A 20285-nucleotide genomic window follows, 5' to 3' on the forward strand; every position below is an offset into this window, starting at 1 on the left:
TGATGTGCCTTTTTTTTTTTTATCATTTTAGGGTTGGTGAGGGTCTGACCACTGGGAGAGTGGATGATCTGCAGCACTGGTGTAGCCCCGTGTCCCACTCTAAGTTTTTCATGGTGCTCGAGGCCACACAGCTTTGCAGGGAAGTGCAGTCTAGGTGAGAGAGGCTGCCGTGGGGTTTCCTAGACAGGTTGACGGAGCTCTGCTGTGCAGATGAACAACCTGAAGGCTACACAGCACTGCACTAATGCTGCGGCCCCTTCATTCTCAGCATCATGCCGGTCTCCGAGGTCGACCCCTCACCAATCATAACAAGATGGTTTTTACTATTTATAAGAAGAGACCACCCATTGAACTCAAGCCTTACGTAATGTAAAATACACATAAACTTGGGAGACCTAATGACCACAAATATGTATAAACATTTCAGGAACTTGTCACAACTGAAAATACTTGAGATAACTTGTTTTTTTTTCTTCCTTAAGCCACTTCGAGTCTTATCTCATTTTGCGGACATTTTACATGGCTATTTAAAGTAACTGTTGGTCTAGTTGACTTTCCAGAATAAGTCGTCATGTTTGTGTACATGAATAATAACAATATTTAAAGGGTTACTCCTGTCCAAAACAAATTGTTTCTAATCAACTAGTGGCAGAAAGTTATACAGATATGTATATTAGTTCTATTTAAAAATATTAGTCCTTCCAGTACTTATCAGCTGCTGTATGCTCCAGAGGAGAAGACTTAAAAGTAGGAAGATAATGTAATAGAGCAGCAGGAAATGCTAGCAGAATGCTTGGATGTATAGGGAGAGGTATAAGCAGTAGAAAGAGAGAAGTGCTCATGCCGCTGTACAGAACACTGATGAGACCTCACTTGGAGTATTGTGCGCAGTACTGGAAGCTGTATCTCCAGAAGGATATAGATACTCTAGAGAGAGTTCAGAGAAGATACTAAACTAGAACATGGATTGCAGGATAAAACTTACCAGGAAAGGTTAAAGGACCTTAACATGTATAGAAGAAAGAAGAGACAGAGGGGATATGATAGAGACTTTTAAATACATAAAGGGAATCAACATGGTAAAAGAGGAGAGCATATTTAAAAGAAGGAAAACTACCACAAGAGGACATCGTTTTAAATTAGAGGGGCAAAGGTTTCTGCAGTAATATCAGGAAGTATTACTTTACTGAGAGAGTAGTGGATGCATGGAATAGCCTTCCTGCAGAAGTGGTCGCTGCAAATACAGTGAAGGAGTTTAAACATGCATGGGATAAGCATAAGGCTATCCGTCATATAAGATAGGGCCAGAGACTATTCATAGTATTTAGATTATTGGGCAGACTAGATGGGCCAAATGGTTCTTATCTGCCGACACATTCTATGTTTCTATTCAGAGGAAGTTGTGTCTTTCTTTCCAGTCTGACCACAGTGCTCTCTGCTGACACCTCTGTTCATGTCAGGAACTGTCCAGAGCAGGAAAGGTTTGCTATGGAGATTTGCTGCTGCTCTGGACAGTTCCTGACACAGACAGAGGTGTCAGCAGAGAGCACTGTGGTCAGACTGAAAAGACCTACCCAACTTTCTGTGGAGCATACAGCAGTTGATAAGTACTGGAAGGATTAAGATTTTTTAAATAGAAGTAAATTACAAATCTGTTTAACTTTTTGCCACAAGTTCATAAAAAAAAAAAAAAAATTAATAAATAAATAAATAATAGTTTTCCACCGGGGTACCCCTTTAACCTCTTAAGGACCAAGGTGTGTGCAGTGTGCAAAAATGGAAAAACCCCTGGTCCTTAAGGGGTTAAGAGCCATTGTATGACTTTAATCTACATATATCATTTGTCCCTACTGCAGGCTCTATCTCTAATTGTCACCTTTTTCTGAGCGCTGCTCTAGAGTAGATGGAGACTTGTTGCTATGATGTCTCCCATACACATACTCCACACACAGATAAATTACTTTATCTCTCCTGCCCATTCTCAGAAGCAGCAGCATGGAGAACATTATAGAGCAGACATGAGCAGTGCTGCTGTTAATACAGCCCTAGAGTTAGATTATGAAACAATATAAGCAGCAACAGCAGCTCTCTCTCTCTCTCTCTCTCTCTCTCTCTCTCTCTCTCTCTCTCTCTCTCTCTCTCTCTCTCTCTCTCTCTCTCTCTCCCTCCCTCCCTCCCTCCCTCCCTCCCTCCCTCCCTCCCTCCCTCTCTCTCTCTCTCTCTCTCTCTCTCTCTCTCTCTCTCTCTCTCTCTCTCCCTCCCTCCCTCCCTCCCTCCCTCCCTCTCTCTCTCTCTCTCTCTCCTTGGCCACTACCTTGGTGACACGCCGTGTTGGGGATAAGGTCATGTCATTTAGGAACATGAGTTTTGCACACATTAGCACCTTTTAAGCTGTTTACCTGTTTTTGCACCGCACTTTATCCTTTGTGTTTGTATGTTATTATTTGGACACAATAGGGCATTGTAGTGTAGGGCATGGGGTCCGGAGATACGGGGGTCGCCCTTTCTAGGGCGAGTGCCCCAGCTACGTATCAAACAGCTAGGGCAGATATCTATAACCAGGGTGAGAATATAGGGTCATTCCCTGAGTCCCCTAGAGGGCCACGGCAGGTCGTCCATGGACAGTGTATACACCATCTGTTCCCATTGAATTCTACCTAGCGGTGAATTATTACCCTTTCTTTTTGGCTGTTATGTGTTGATGAATTAGATTTTTACATTTATTCACTAGTCACATTTATTGCACTTTTTCATGTTCATTTCTGAATTTTAATAGTACTTTATTAAAAGTTATATTTTAAACTTTGTATGCAATATACGCCAGTCTTTCTGGATTATTCTTTGGCTATTGATGGGGTTGGGAATCATTTCGCTGATTGGGTCAAATGCTATTATTCTCTTTTGTCAAATAGGTGTTCCCCACCCCCTAAAGTGTTGGGGACTGGAACACCTCCTCACAATCCCCTCCTTCCTCCGCAGGGGCGGATGGGAGGGGGAACGAGGAGGCGTTCCAGCCCTCAGCACTTGAAAACAGCCTGTATAAGTGGAGCGCCAATAACACTGATCAATCCCTGTGCTATTGCAAAGCATTGTTCAATGTTTGCAATCAGAAGATTACATGTAAAAGTCCCCTATGGAGTCTTAAAAATAGGGAATAAAATGTGAAAAAAGTTAATAAATGTAAATAAGCCCCTCTACTAATAGAAGTTTAAATCCCCACCACTTTTGAATGAATGGCATAAACGTAAGAAAATCTCGGCTGCAGCACCCCTTTGTCATGACTGCACAAAGCAAACTCGCGATACAGGGACCGGAGCATCGTGACGTCACGGCTCAGCCCCCTCGTGACATCACGAACCGCCCCCTCAATACAAGTCTATGGGAGGGGGCGTGGTGGGTGTCACGCCCCTCCCATAGACTTGCATTAAGGGGACAGGCCGTGATGTCACGAGGGGGCTGAGCCGTGACATCACGATGCTCCGGCCCCTGTATCGCCCGTCATTACGCACTGAGCGAGTTTGCTCTGTGCAGTCATGACAAAGGGGTGCTGCAGCCAAGATCCTGGGGTCCCCAGCAATGGGACCCCCCGCGATCAGACATCTTATCCCCTATCCTTTGGAACTTTAAAGGGGTACTCTGGTGGACAACAAATGTTTTCAAATCAACTGGCAGAAAGTTAAACAGATTTGTAAATTACTTCTATTTAAAAATCTTAATCCTTTCAGTACTTATCAGCTGCTGTATGCTCCACAAGAAGTTGTGTAGTTCTTTCCAGTCTGACCACAGCTCTCTCTGCTGCCACCAATGTCCGCGTCAGGAATTGTCCAGAGAAGGAGAGGTTTGCTCTGGGGATGTGCTCCTACTCTGGACAGGTTCTGACACAGACAGAGGTGACAGCAGAGAGCACTGTGGTCAGATTGAAAAGAACCACTCAACTTCTTGTGGAGCATACAAGAGCTGATAAGTACTGGAAGGATTACGAATTTTAAATCGAAGTAATTTACAAATCTGTTTAACTTTCTGCACCAGTTGATTTGAAAACCTTTATTTTCCATATTTTCCATCGGAGTACCCCTTTAATATCACCTGAAATATTGAACGTAATAATAGCTCCAGATAGGTTAGCTTGGCTTTAGTGGACTCTCCACCTCAAAATAAATCTCAAATCTTCACCAATATGAGCCAAAGCAGAAAATCATGTTGATACCTAAGACGTAAAGATTAGACAAGATTAATGGGTTGAAAGTGATCTACTAATTATTATGATAGAAACAGTCAACACATGTAAAATTTAGAAAAAATGAAAATACTAAAATACTTGGCATGCATCAATGTGAAGAAATCTGTTGCCTGGGAGTGGATTAGGTAAACCCACAGGCAAAAGAAAAACACAATGTTTTGATGCTTGTCTTAATTTAAAAAAAAAAATAAAAAAAAATAAATAAAAATAATGTAAAAAAGAAAAAAAAAAATTCTTAAAAAAGCCCTCAAAGCCAACATCACATGCAACCATAATGTGACCACACAACTATGTACCTTTACAGTCTGTTTACATACCAGGGTACTGTGACAAAAGTTTTTTTTCTATGTTTACCGCAGCGCGTCTGCAGCATAGCCAAATGTAGTCCATCAGTGACTCTGTTTGGTCTGTTTTACGCAGGTCTTGTCTAGTCTACTGCACTTTTGTTTCCTACAAATAAAACATGTACAACAAATAACAGACCAAACGAGTTGATGTAGTCTATCGAACCCTATCATTTCTTATTCTTATTTTGTTTTTGTTTCTTTTTTCTTCTTTTTTTAAATTTTTTATTAAAACAAGCATTAAAGCTTAGATTGAAGTGTTCTTCTTTTGCCTGAGAGTTTAGCTAACCAGGCATCAGATTTCTTCACCTTCACCTACTGCGCATGCCAAGGGGATCAGTATTTTAGTATTTTAGGCACGCCACTGTATACATTGGAATACCTTTTCGATGCCACCCTAATGCATTTCTGCTGTGTACAGCCAAGACATGTGAGCAGATTCTAAGCCTCATTGACTTGGTCTTTATTTAAAGGAATACTCTGGTGCAGTACAACTTATTCTTTATTTAAAGTATAGGGGATAAGTGTCTGATCGCGGGGGGTCCGACTCCTGGGACCTCCGTCATCTCCTGAACTGTACCTCGGCTCTCCCCAGGAACGGAGTGTATCAACCCCGAAGCCACGACCGACAAGCCCCCTCCATGTACTCTTATGGGAGAGACAAAGATGCCAAATGAGACCCAAATGCTCCCCCCTACAGTTTCATGGAGGGGGATGTTGGACACCGCTTTGTGCGGATGTCAACGCGCTTCGTTCCTGAAGAAAGCCGGGTGCAGTGAAGGAAATGAGGGGGGGGGGGGGGAACAATGGTCAGACCCCCCGCGATTGGACACTTATCCCCAATCCTTTAAGTACTCATATTTTCTGCTGCAGATCTGCTGAGATTTGCTGCAGCAGATTTTGCTGCCCATTGAAGTCAATGGGCAGCAAAATCTGCAGCAGCAAATCTGCAGCAAAAATATGCACGTGTGAACTGACGTTTAGGGTACGTTCCCACGAGTGGATTTTTTTTGCGGGTTTTCCGCTGCGTATTTGAAAGTGGGCGGGCTCTTCTCGGCTGTCCGCAGCAGATTTTCCGCGGTGGAATTTACGGTGCGGAAAATCCGCCGCAGTCCTTACTGACTTCAGCGGGGCTTGCGGCGGATTTTCCGCAGCGTAAATTCCACCGTGGAAAATCTGCTGCGGACAGCTGAGAAGAGCCCGTCCACTTTCAAATACGCAGCGGAAAACCCGCAAGAAAAATCCGCTCGTGTGAACGTACCCTTAAAGAAGATTAGCAGCAGGGTGATGCAGAAAATAGTTGGGACACCAGAAAATTCCATACTCGCTTTCGCACAGTAGGTGTCCCAAGCAGGGTGTCTCCAGCTGTTGCAAAACTGCAACTTATAGCTGGTCAGACCCCCATGCCCCCCCCCCCCCCCCCCCCCGCGATCAGACACTTATCCCCTATCCTCTAAATACTCCTTTAAGGAAGATCAGCAGCAGTGGGATGCAGAAAATAGTTGGGGCACCAGAAAAATTCCATACTCGCTTTTGCACAGTCTCTACGGCAGTGTGTCCCAACCATGGTGCCTCCAGCTGTTGCAAAACTACAACTCCCAGCATGCCCGGACAGCCGAAGGCTGTCCGAGCATGCTGGGAGTGGTAGTTTTGCAACAGCTGGATCCACCATGGCTGGGAAACATTGCTTTAAGGTGTCCAAAAGCATCCTGCGTGCGTCTTGTGTATTCCTTGTCACGTCACGTAGTTGACCTGGTGGCCCCAGATAAAGGTTTGATTGATCACGACACAGTATAATTCAGATAGTTTCCAGTAAAGTCTGTGGTTACGGCGTGGTAGGCCTAATTCAGTGTTTATGCATTCTTGTCCTCAGGAGTCAATGACCCACAACGCCTCATTATGAAGAGTCTTCTGGTTTCTGTGGCAACTCTGATTAACCTCCTGCTCCTCATACCAGGATCTGGGTATTGTCAGCACATCACAGATGAGTCCTGTTCTGTTCAGATCCTCGTCCCTGGCTTAAAAGGTATGTCATTTTATTCATTATAGATCACTTATGGCAGGTATCATCGGAGTCATGCGCGTGTAACATGTGCCGCGTTCCCTGTTTTATGCTGGAGGGCGCTGGTGACAGCATGGATATTTCTCCTCAGGCTAGGTAGACCTTCAGAAAGGGAGAGGTGTCTGTATGTAAGGCATATGACGCACCTGCTACCAATATCCCTAATAGACTATACCCATTTCTTCAGATTTTGCAGGTACGCTGCCCCTGAAGACTGCCCCTGCACAAGAAACACGTCGGGCTGATTTGGATACCATATATTTATGCATTTAATATGTACGAGTGGTTAGGAGCTCTAGCTATAGGGCTGTAGGGACTTGGTAACTTAACAAGGGCTGTTATGCCAAATACGGAGCGATTCAAAAATGGTGCAACATCAATGGAGAAACATAGACATGGTCACACATCTACATCTTGCAATATATATCTATCTATATCTATCTATCTATCTATCTATATATATATATATATATCTATCTATATATATATATATCTATATCTATATATATATATATATATATATATATATATATATATATACATATATATATATATATGGGCATATGCATAGCAGCTCATTACATCACCTTGAATACCCAGAATGTCCGCGGAGTGCTTAATGGCCTTCTGAAGCTCCGTTACACCAGTGGTGGCCTCGCCCTGAGGCAAATACTCATCCCCTATATATATATATATATACACACATATCCATCCCAATGAGGTCACCTTATCATGGTGGGATGGTACACGCTATTTGGCCAAATAGTAAGCCAAGTACCCAAATTTTTCACTATAGCAATATAGCATTTCATATTTCATATATATCGTTGTGCTAGCAGTGTGCTCCTGTGTTCTCCTGCTTGTGTATATTTAGCCTAGCAGCGTACACCTGTATGCCAGGTCCATGCAATAGTTGTGTATCAGTATGTGCTGGCCAACTTATCCTTTTTTTATAGAGTACATATGGGGGAAGTGGCTACCTCCATATTGGTTCGTGGACCCCACCCATTTTATATGGTGCTGGATGTTCCAGATCGTATAAGCCTGGTTACTGAATGCTCAGAGGCTGTTCATAGTGTAGGGTCCACCCCAATGAGGTCACCTTATCGTGGTGGAATGGTAAACGCTATTTGGCCAAATGGTAAGCCAAGTACCTAAATTTTTCACTATAGCAATATAGTATTTAATATTTCAGATATATCTTTGTGCTAGCAGTATGCTGCTGTATTCTCCTGTTTATATATATATATATATATATATATATATATATTATAAAACTAACAGGTTGTTAGGGTACATTATGATCATAATGTGCAAGCCCGCTAGCCACATCACAGCCACCCATATATAGCGGGTCCCTTGCATAAAATGGCACTGCACTGCGCACAACGCACCCACAGGGGGAACAACCCAAAGGCAAAGAAGCCCCAACCAAGCCCCAGGCTCTGGGCTTATGCCACAGACATAGGAAGATCTGCCAAACATAGTCTATCAGCTAGATGGTGCAACTCCACATGTCCATATTGATGTTCACCGATACTTAAATGGAACTCTACCAGTAAGTTGGAATGCCTCGCCAATGTTGGCCTTCACAATCTCTAGTTCTAATATCCTGTAGCTTCTTTCTGTGGGGCTACGAGAAGGCCTCAGTGTATCTGCCCCCGAGCCACAGGATCTGATTGACCTGAGACAACGTATCCAAGGAGTCCATATCCGAGTATATGCTGGACCCCATCTGGACTACTGCCTAGACATCTACCGTATCCTCAATGGAAATCATTTTGAACCTTTGTAATGTATAGATAGCGTATAGATAATTTGCATCATCCTTTTTGAATCACCCTGTACTGTATAGTGGGAAAGCTTGAATGATGCCATGGACTAAGGAAGACTATAACTGTATGTGAGCTTTGCCAAAAAATAGCCAGCACTGGTCATTTAAGAAGCACATAGACTTTGCTTATAAAGAGATTTTATTGCAAGTTGCAAGTGTTACAGCCAGGAAGATTTACATTATCCTTATATATGAGAACATATATTGAGATGTTTGTAGTGAAAAAAAACTAATAAAAAAACCTCTACAGCTACACAAATATTTAAAGAGTACCTCTCATGATCGTGTTAAAACTTATAATCCTCCCAGTTCACTGCCCCCATGTTGATAAACCACCCCCTGCCTTTATTTTTATTATTTGTTAGTTTTCTACCTTGATATTGATCTGTATTTTCTGCTCAGTCAGATTCACAGACTGGGAAGGGGCGTTACCCAGCAGGTGTGACATCATCTGAAGCCATACAAGGGGAGAACTTCCTCCCTCCCTCTACTACACACAGCCCAGAGCAGATCAATGTGAGATGAGCTGTGACTGGATAAGGCTGCACACACCTTCCTCAGCATTTCCTGATTTTGGACTTCTGCCAGGCCAGCAGGAGTCCAAAGTCTGTGCAGGAGAGGGGGGGGAATAATGTGCTCTGGACAAGTAGGGAGACACCTAATGGCAGCTTTTTAAACATAGTGCTAGAAATGAGCGAACTTACAGTAAATTCGATTCATCACAAACTTCTCGGCTCGGCAGTTGATGACTTATCCTGCATAAATTAGTTCAGCTTTCAGGTGCTCCCGTGGGCTGGAAAAGGTGGATACAGTCCTAGGGGACTCTTTCCTAGGTCTGTATCCACCTTTTCCAGCCCACCGGAGCACCTGAAAGCTGAACTAATTTATGCAGGATAAGTCATCAACTGCCGAGCCGAGAAGTTCGTGACGAATCGAATTTACTGTAAGTTCTCATCTCTACATAGTACATTAGAAAGATGTTTTATTTACCATAAGGTGTGCAATAGCAAAAAGTTTTAATGAGAGTGCCCATTTTAATTTACTGTACCTTTTTCAGTGAATATTGTCTTAGCTTATTTTTGTATTTTACAGTAAATTTGTTTATAAATCTTGAGTTTAAAGTGTACCTGTCACTTAAAAAAAAACTTTTGAAATTACCTAGAGAGACCCCGACTAAACATTAACTCCTCTCCCAGCTAGTTCTAGCTATTGGTCGCAATCTGAACAATCAGACCCTGACCGATCTAAACTTTTGACATGTCTTCACAACATATCAAAAGTTTTTTTTTATTTTTTTTACATGACAGTGCCCATTTAATGATTTTAGCATAGAAAGTTTCTAAATGAATACATAGAGAAATCTTAAGAACATTTGCCAGAATGGTTAATGAGAAAACAGATATTGGCCCATATTTACCAATCTGTCTGCAACAACAGAGAGTACAAACTTAGATGGACAGACTTTAAACCCACCACATTCATCATGGTATCTCAGACTGATTGATAAATCTGGGGAATCTGAAGACTTTCAGGTGTAGGTTTGCACCAACTATTTATTGTCGCCTTAACGTGTGTCATAATGTAATTTGACTATAGCAAATTATATTAATAGGTGATATTGGAGAAAAAGGGGAGAAAGGAGCACCGGGAAGACCAGGAAGGGTCGGTCCACCAGGAGAAAAAGGTAAAAATGATGGTGTTGTCATCTGTCCAAGTGTTGTATTAGGATGTTTGGATTATAAAAATATAACTACATTTTTGTGGCATGAACGATACCAGGCTTTCCAAGTATTAATAGTTCTTCTAACAAGGAGTCATTTCAGAAGACTGGAAATTATCAAAGTTGTGACCATTCACAAAAAAGGTAGTAGGGTGGAATCAAGCAACTATAGGCCAGTGAGCCTGACATTAATAGTGGAGAAATTAAAGGGGTACTCCGCTGCTCAGCATTTGGAACAAACTGTTCTGAACGCTGGAGCCAGTGCCATGAGCTTGTGACGTCATAGCCCTGCCCCCTCACAACGTCACGCTCCCTCAATGCAAGTCTATGGGAGGGGGCGTGATGGCTGTCACGCCCCCTCCCATAGACTTGCATTGAGGGGGCAGAACGTGATGTCATGAGGAGGCTGGGCTATGCCTCATGAGCTCCCGGCACCAGCTCCAGCGTTTGGAACAGTTTGTTCCAAAAACTGAGCAGCGGAGTACCCCTTTAATGGAAACCCTTCTAAAGGATAGGATTGTGGAACATCTATAAACCCAAAGATTGCAAGATGAGATACAACATGGGTTTACTTCAGGGAGATTGTGTCACTAATCTTACAGATTTTTTGATTAAATGACAAAAATAATAGATGGCGTATGAGGTGCAGTAGGTAGACATCACTTATGTAGATTTTAGTAAGGCTTCTTACTCTGTCCCACATAGAAGACTTGGACTCCCATATTGGAATGAATTGGGCAGTGGCTAAGGGACAGACAACAGAAGGTTGTAGTCAATGAAGAATATTCAGAGCAAGGTCTTGTTAGATTTCACTATAAGGCGGCATCAGTGAGGGTGCGTTCACACTGAGTAATTCAAGAGGAATTTACTCGAGTAATTCCTCTTGAATTCTCTGCTCCAAATTCACACTTGGGAAATTCTGCAGAAATCAATAGAAGTCAATGGTAAAAAAAAATTCCGCCTGACATCATTTTCGCGCGGAAATGGCTGAAAAACCCTTCACTTCTTTCTCCCCCAATTCCGCACCAATTCCACGCGAATAGAAAATTCTTTTTTCCGCACGTAAATTTTTCAGCGTGAATTCCTTTTGATTTACTCAGTGTGAACGCACCCTCACTGATGCCGCCACTGAACGTATGTGAACAAACGCCACAATATTAGACAGGTGGTTTTAAAATTATAGTCCCCCTCTTACCGCAAACATAGTACTGACCCATTTAGGTACGGACTTCCACCACAAGACCTTTGAAGGTGTTCTGCATTTATTTGGCACCCATAATATAGGGCTATACTTCAATACAACTGTCCATTGTAGAGGAAAAAGGTTGATGGACACGAGCTGGGAGAGAAGATGCCGAAGCGGTGAGCCCACCTGCAATATATATAATGATCGTTCACTTGACAGCTATCATACTACATTGATTCGGGGTTATGAGGTGTTGGCATCAATCCCCCTGCTTGGGTGCCAAAGTACTTACATACCCTACAGCAGCAATCCCATGTGGCACTCCACTGTTGTCAGAGCAAGATAGGAATTGTAGTTTTACAACAACTGAAGAGCCCAGGTTGGAGATCACTGCTCTAAAGACATAGATTTATTAAAATACTAGATGAGTACATGGCGTTGCCCGTTTTTTCCTTCCTCATCCTTGTTGGGGAGGAAAATCAACAAAGGAGGAAGCTTTTGACTTCATATCCCGTCCCCATATATTGTTGTCATATCCCAACCCCATATCTCGACCTCCTATCCCGTCCTCCTACCCCGTCCTCCTATGCCGTCATATGGTTAGAGACCTCTGCAGAGCTTCCATGAGGTGACCAAGTGACGAAAAATATGTTCCCATGAGAGTTTATATGGCTGACAATGGTATCTGTCAAATGGAAGCCTTCTGTCTCAGAAACAGAAAAGCAGATGACAGGAGTACAAATGGCTGAACTTACCAACATAAAGTCTGCGCACAGTCAATGCACACGAGGGTTGTTAACAAATCCGAGGAAGATAAATGATCCTCCGTAAACCTGACAGAGAGGCTAGTCAGTGCCGCACATACAGGAGAATAAAATAAGCCGGCATTTACTACTTTACCTTTTTGGTGCTTATGCTGTGAAAATGGTAACATAAAGCTGACGGGGAGGTTTTATGAAGGACCTGCGCACCTCTCTGTGTATTAGGTCTCTGACATCTATAAACCGTGACATTTCATACATCACATTAACAGGAAACGTCAGCGCTGCATCTGCTTACACATTGCTGCTTTATCGGCTGCCACTTTGACATATGTCGGTGGCGCGTGAGAAAGTTATAGGTGGGAAGAACAGATTGACTACAGATCAGAGCAAACACAGTAAATACTCGTAAGATGCTCAAGATTGATGCAAGTGATCAGAAAAGTCTAATTATTCTTGTTTTATGCCCGTTGCTAGGGTTCTACATCCTTGTTATAAGTTACTCTTGTAAAGTTTATATATCGTATTCTCATAATGTTTGAGTTTATATGCTTCAAATTGAGATATGGGAAAAAGAAGAGATGATGAAGCTCATAAGTCATCCCAGTGGGATTCTGTTGCACCGATTTCTGTCAGAATTCAAATTTAAATGCCAGACTCCACCGAATGAATAAACTCATTATTTTTGGCTTAAATCGGCAGGTGCTGCATAGCTGTTAATGGTGATGGCACATGTCTGCATGCCTCTAGTGCTAATGGACTGCAAGTGGAACCTTTGCCTGGAACATCTCCAATCGGAGATTCTGTAGTGTGGACATGCCCTTAAAGGGGTACTCTGCTGCTCAGCGTTTGGAACAAACTGTTCCGAACGCTGGAGCCGGGAGCTCGTGATGTCATAGCCCCGCCCCTCATGATGCCACACCCCGTCCCCTCAATGCAAGTATATGGGAGGGGGCGTGACAGCCGCCACGCCCCCTCCTATAGATTTGCATTGAGGGGGCGGGGTGTGACATCATGAGGGGGCGGGGCTATGATGTTGCGAGCTCCCAGCTCCAGCGTTCGGAACAGTTTATTCCAAACTTTGAGCAGCAGAGTACCCCTTTAAGGCAGTTTTACATCTTCGACAGCTGTCGGACAAATGCTTGTTGAGCCAATGGATTATCCTCTTTTCCATCTTCTCAGTGCCTAGAGCATAAAAAAAACCTGCCAGACACCTTGTACTTGCATTGCTATGCTTTCTGGTTGGTCCCCACTGGTGTTTGTATACACAGCTTCCCGTGGGGACATATGTGGTTGGCTGCAGAAGCTGCAAGTGGACAGGACACATGATCACTAGAGACCCTGTGTACAAACACTGGAGAGAGACCAGGAAAGTGTTAAAGGCACAGAAAGAATAAAGATAATTCTTTGCAGATCCTTTAGAATCATTTCATGTAAGGATAAATACACACAGGAGTCCTGTCTGAAAGCAGAGAGGAGGGGTTAGAAAACAGCCTGCAGTGATTGGATGAAGAGACCCAGCACAGCACAGCAGACTCAAGTAGGTATGCCTACTTGAGTCTGCTGTGCTGTGCTGAGTCTCTTTATCCAATCACTGCAGGCTGTTTTCTAACCCCTCCTCTCTGTTTTCAGACAGGACTCCTGTGTGTATTTATCCTTACATGTTTTGATTCTAAAGGATGTGCAGAGAATTATCTTTATTCTTTCTGTTATGGTACATGGCAATCTGTAAGAAAGGTTTATCAAATAGTAAATTCATGATGAAATCTACAACTTGACCTTCTTACCCATGCGATATATGGGCAAGAGCCCTAACAAATCAGAATTGCACCACCCTTATTTTCTATTGATTGGCAAAGACTGAAGAAATCTATTACATACGGTTTTGTTTTTCAGGTGAAATGGGTGACAAAGGGGTAAAAGGAGGAATAGGTCGTCATGGGAAGATCGGCCCTATTGGTTCTAAAGGTAATTATCCATCTAAGCCTGTAATAGGTACATCTCAGCTGACTGAAAGGGGTTGTTACAAGAAACATATTTATAGAAATGTTTTTTAAAACATTTACTCACCTGCCAATGATCCCTTGCCGATTGGAAACTTTGTCTGTTGCTGAACGCCTCCTGCTTGTTTCTTAACACACAGGAAATGGCCACTCAGCAGTGACCTACCTCAGATGCTGATTGACTGAGTGGGTATTTCCTATGTGTTCCAGGGCTCAGCACCATTGGAACTGGTACGGGGTATTGGTGGCAGGTGAGTACCTTTTTGTTTTTTTAATCCCAACTTAAGTTCTTCCAAATATAAAATACTGTATTCATCGGCGTATAACACGCACTTTTTAGGCAAAATTTTTTAGCCTAAAGTCTATCTGCGTGTTATACGCCGATAAGCCGCTGCAGTTCAATGATTTAAAGTGGGCGCTTTAAATCAATGAACTGCAGCGGCTTTGCAGGTGCAGAGACCTGCCCTCGCTGCCGACTTCTCTCCTCCTGCCTGTCCTGGGGTCTAGAGCCCTGCTGCCGGCCCTTCTCTCCCCCTGGCTATCGGTGCAGCTGCCCGTTCTCTCCCACTGGCTATCGGTGCCACTGCCCCATTGCCGGCGCCGATAGCCAGGGGGAGAGAAGCGGCGCCGGCAATGGGGCAGCGGCGCCAACAGACAGGGGGAGAGAAGGGGCAGCGGCACCCATTGCTGGCGCTGCTGCCCCGTTGCCTTCCCCATCCCCGGTTGTATAATTACCTGTTGCCGGGGTCGGGTCCGCGCTGCTTCAGGCCTCCGGTGTTCGTCCCCTGCGTCGTTGCTATGCGCTGCCAGACGCAATGACGTCACTCGTCATTGCGCCGCGCCGTGCAGTGCATAGCAACGACGCAGGGGACGCACACCGGAGGCCTGAAGCAGCGCGGACCCGACCCCGGCAACAGGTAATTATACAACCGGGGATGGGGGAGGCAACAGGGCAGCGGTGCCGGCAATGGGTGCCGCTGCCCCTTCTCTCCCCCTGGCTATTGGCGCCACTGCCCCATTGCCGATAGTCAGGGGGAGAGAACGGGCAGTGGCGCAGATAGCCAGCGGGAGAGAAGCGGCAGCAGGGCTCTAGACCCCAGGAAAGGCAGGGGGAGAGAAGCGGGCAGCGACGGCCTCTCTCCCCCTGCCTTTCCTGGGGGCTTCTGCGGGGCCAGAAACAGTGTATCGGGGTATATACATGCACACACACACACCCTCATTTTACCAAGGATATTTGGGTAAAAAACTTTTTTTACCCAAATATCCTTGGTAAAATGAGGGTGCGTGTTATAGGCCGGTGCGTGGTATACCCCGATAAATACGGTAATTCTCTGGACAATCCCTATAATTTTTTTTTACTAGTTATATGTTTGTAGAATAATTTCTCACTGCAAGCATCATGATAGTCTACTGATTGTAAAATATGTTCTATCGATTGGTATTATTTTTTAATATCAACAGGTGAGAAGGGAGATGTTGGCAATATTGGCCCTCCAGGTCCAAATGGAGAACCAGGTATATGTTTTTCTATATCACGACGTGTTACATCACATACTGTGTTATTAAAATGGCATGATAATTTCTCCTCCCTCTTGGTTAAGAGGTGCTTTTTACGGGTATTACGCGATGCCTATTCAAATGAAAGTGTGGTCATTTAGAGGATAAAGGGGATGCAGACGTGCTCCTTATTTTTTTTTTTTAAGTCATATTTTCCAAGAGGCTGCTGCACAGTGTGAAAAATTTGAACTTTTTGTATGAAAATCAGTATGCCTAAAATTGTCCTCTTCTAACCCCTATAACTAATCAATTTTTCATATAAAAGGATGTAGGAGGAATCACCTCCAGTGCTCCCGCTGTGCCCTTCTCCGATCCCCGGGGGAAATCCTCTTCCTGAGCTGCAGTGTGATGCTTGGGCCCGGGTTCACATTGGGCCCCAGTGTGTCATGCTGCTGCTTAGCTGGCCAAAGGGAGACATCACTATGGTTGGCTCAGCAGCAGTATGACACACTGGGCCAAGATGTAACCCCGGGCCAAAAGCATGATACAGCAGGGGGGGTGCAATTTTCTGGGCTTGCCTCGGGCGCAAAAGGAGCTAGCTACAGCTCTGCCCTGCCGGCTCAATTTACATATGCTTGTTCTGTGGCTCCACGTCCTAGTGACTCCCATCGCTGGTCACGTGAGCGCTCAGTTGGCGCATGGGCTCTATGCAAACAGCAGAGCGCTGACATGACCAGCGACGGGAGTCGCTAGGACGTGGAGACTCAAAACATGCATATGTAAATTGAGCCAAAAAGCCCCGCCTCCTGTGCACAATTCAGGGAATAAAGAATCTAGAAGCGCGAGAACACGCCGAAACGCGTGGTCAAGTTGCAACTTTTTATGATCCAATAAAAAGAATCCTGTGTACCCATTGGCATCTTGATGTAATTTCACGACCACACTAACAGTAGCGCTCAGAAGACAGAACCCCCATTTTTTCTGTGCTTCCTTTCTTCAATTGGGAATAAAGAAGAGGATCCTATAGGGGACATATCTCCGGACCTACAATAGGGATCTTAGTAAGTGACACATTGTCTGACTCCTGTTTACTCACACTATAATCCAGTGTGGGTGAACAGGCTGACAGTTTTCCTTTAAAACTTAATATTGTCTAAGGTGGCAGTCACATTCTGCTTTGGCAACATCTGGAAAAAAAAAAAGGTTGTCTTGATAAGACGACCTATTTAAAAGGGACAGAGCTATTTTTTTTCCCTAAAACAGCACCACACCTGTCCTCAGGTTGTGTGTGGTATTACATCTTGGCTTCATGCATTTCAATGGAACTGCAATACCATACACAACCTGAGGACAGGGGTGGTGCAGTTATTGAAAGAAATCAATTCTGTTTTTCTAATCCTGGATAACCCGTTTAAATGGGTTGTCTAGTGGGATAAAACTAACAAAAGGGTGCAGGTCGGGTAAAAAAAATATGTCAAGACAGGGAACGATTAATAGTATTGGAACAAAACTTGTGGGGCATTGGTGAGGTACGTACTATTTATTTATTATTATTTTTTTTTTTAACCCAGTCAGCCCCACTTTTTTATTTTATCATCCCGGACAAACCCTTTAAATCCTACATGGGTAAAACTGGTATTAGCAACCAAAAAAAATAATAATAATAAAATCCATGTACATTTAAAGGGGTACTCTGGTGAAAACCTTTTTTCTTTTAAATCAACTGGTGGCAGAAAGTTAAACATATTTGTAAATTACTTTTATTAAAAAATCTTAATCCTTCCTGTACTTATTAGCTACTGAATACTACAGAGGAAATTCTTTTCTTTTTGGAATGTTCTCTGATGACATCATGACCACAGTTCTCTCTGCTGACGTTATTATAATAATAATAACGCTTTATTTATTTATTGTTGTCCTTAATGGGATTTGAACCCAACTCCCCAGCACTGCAAGGCAGCAGTGCTAACCACTGAGCCACCATGCTGCCCTTAGCATACATCTGCTATGCATGGTTGCTAAAATGGACAGAGATGTCAGCAGAGAGCACTGTGCTCGTGATGTCATCAGTGTTCCAAAAAGAAAGGAACTTCCTCTGTAGCATTCAGCAGCTAATAAGTACTGGAAGGATTAAGATTTTTTAATAGAAGTAATTTACAAATATGTTTAACTTTCTGCCACCAGTTGATTTAAAAGAAAAAAGGTTTTCACCGGAGTACCCCTTTAATTTCATCCTGAGATACAAGGTAGCACCATCAAAAACTCTGATCATACACTTAAGCAGTGTTTCCCAACAAGGGTGACTCCAGCTGTTGCAAAACTACAACTCCCAGCATGCCCAGACAGCCTTTGGCTGACCGGGCATGCTGGGAGTTGTAGTTTTGCAACAGCTGGAGATGCACTGTTTGAACTACAGACAGTACTTGTGGTGCTACATCAACCTTATCCATTTGTGAGATACTTTATCAATGGATGATTAACGGAGATTGGGATTCCTTCAATATTTTATTATTATTATTTTATATTATATTTTAATTTGATATTTTATTATTATTTATTGCTATAATAAATATATTCTTATAGGGATTCCATGTGAATGTGGACAACTGAGAAAAGCTGTCGGCGAGATGGACATCCAAGTCACACAGTTGACCACAGAGTTAAAGTTTGTCAAAAATGGTATGTATTACATTAATCTGTTCAAAAATGTTTTTAAAAAACCACACACATTATACAAAAAAAATCAGTAAGGACAACACAACATCATTGAGACTATGGAGATGCAAGTGTTAAAGGGAATGTGTCATCAGAAAATGAGCTATTGTTTAAATTAGGTTTTTATGTTAACCATATTTTTTTATATTTTTTTGGTTATTTTTAAAAAATCATTTTCTATTCCTATGTATATTTTATAATAATCCAGAAATCTTGCAGTTTACATTTAGGCCACTAGGGCTAAAACTTAGCTAAGACTTCTTGTTCTGTACAGATCATTTACCAGTAATGCTTTTCTTCTCAAGAGTGAAAGGTGACACCAGTAGATAGATAACACTGGATCTGCCACCATTCACATCAAATATCAGCCACCCCCTCCCTGTAGAGTGACCCCCTAAAAAAGGTTTCCAATTGTTATGAAAAATGTTATTTTCCCCATTGACCTAAATTGAATGAAATAGGAAAATGCTGCACGTTTTACATTTTTCCTTTTTTTGGGCTTAAAGTGGTACTCCGCTGCTCAGTGCTTGGAATGAACTGTTCCGAATGCTGGAGCCGGAGCCGGAAGCTTGTGACGTCACAACCCCGTCCCCATGATGTCACACCCCACCCCTCAATGCAAGTCAATGCATTGAGGGGGCGGGGCGTGACATCATGAGGGGGTGGGGCTATGATGTCACGAGCTTCCGCCGCCAGCTCCAGTTTTTGGAACAGTTTGACCAAACGCTGAGCAGCGAATTACTCCTTTAATATAAAAAAATAAAAACAAACAAACATGTACTTATTGTTATGTATATGGACGTCACGGCAGGGAAGAGTGAGCCCTAAGCTGACCCTGAACCTCTTTTCCTGCCTCCTTGCATAGTCACCCTAAACAGTAACTCTACAACTGGGCGACAGTCCATACACAAACTAAAGTGCATCATGGTCAAAACAATAAACAGAACAATACAAGGTCAGGGACACACATCAGGATACAAGAATACTGAATAATGGCAGGAATGCAAAGTAGGAAACAGATACCATGGAATTATAGCAACAGGTATACAGAGTACACCTTATGAGGCATTTTAAAATAAGCTTTGTATGCAATTTTATATTACAAAGTGCCAGCATGGTAAATGGGCTTGGAGAATGCAACCATTTTTTTTAAAGTGTGTCTCTTTCCCTGCGCCTTTCAGTTGTAGAATATTACTCAGCAGGGGGTGACAAATGGTACAGGAGAAAGCATATGTATATTTTTGGGTTATCTGTCTACCTGAACTGCTGTATTGTTGCATTAAGCCTGTTATAGAAATACGAGTGCTCACTTTTCAGCACTGCCCTCCCCCGCAGTTGTTGCCGGAGTGCGAGAGACAGATACTAAGATTTACCTACTGGTGAAAGAAGCAAAGAAATATACTGAGGCCCAATCCTATTGCCAAGGAAGAGGAGGAACGCTCAGCATGCCCAAAGACGAGACAACAAATAGTCTACTAGCTTCTTACATCAACCAGGCCGATCTGAACAGGGTGTTCATTGGGATCAATGATCTGGAAAAAGAAGGTTACTATGTGTATTCGGATCGGTCACCAATGCAGACCTTCAACAAGTGGCGGCAAGGAGAACCAAATAATGCCTACGATGATGAGGACTGTGCCGAGATGGTGTCCTCAGGGGGATGGAATGATGTCTCCTGTCTTATAACAATGTTTTTTATTTGTGAGTTTGACAAAGAACATGTGTAATTGTTTTTCTAGATCAATTCACGAAGGTCTCCAGCTAAATATATTGTTATAGATTTATGGTTAATAGAGCAGGAAGAGATGGAGAAGACTTTGTAACTTCACTGCTTTAATTTCCTTTAGTTAAAAAGGTTTTCCAACTCTTTAAAAAAATAAAATAAAAATTACCAGGCAGCCCCCATACTCACCCCTCTGGTTG

At 43.1% G+C, this 20285-nt stretch overlaps 1 protein-coding gene across 2 annotated transcripts in view; it reads left to right on the forward strand.

The window, feature by feature from the left end:
• The window catches only part of COLEC11 (collectin subfamily member 11), a 34031-nt gene extending 13746 nt beyond the window's left edge, over nucleotides 1-20285 (forward strand). For both annotated transcript variants that reach the window (XM_056564115.1, XM_056564116.1), the window contains exons 2-7: nucleotides 6458-6610; nucleotides 10093-10164; nucleotides 14044-14115; nucleotides 15612-15665; nucleotides 18231-18326; nucleotides 19698-20285. In XM_056564115.1, the coding sequence (XP_056420090.1) occupies nucleotides 6458-6610; nucleotides 10093-10164; nucleotides 14044-14115; nucleotides 15612-15665; nucleotides 18231-18326; nucleotides 19698-20089 (839 nt within the window). In that variant the 3' untranslated portion in view covers nucleotides 20090-20285. The remainder of the gene's footprint in view (nucleotides 1-6457; nucleotides 6611-10092; nucleotides 10165-14043; nucleotides 14116-15611; nucleotides 15666-18230; nucleotides 18327-19697) is intronic.

Source organism: Hyla sarda, chromosome 3, assembly GCF_029499605.1.
Source record: "Hyla sarda isolate aHylSar1 chromosome 3, aHylSar1.hap1, whole genome shotgun sequence".
NCBI classification, from domain to species: Eukaryota; Metazoa; Chordata; class Amphibia; order Anura; family Hylidae; genus Hyla; species Hyla sarda.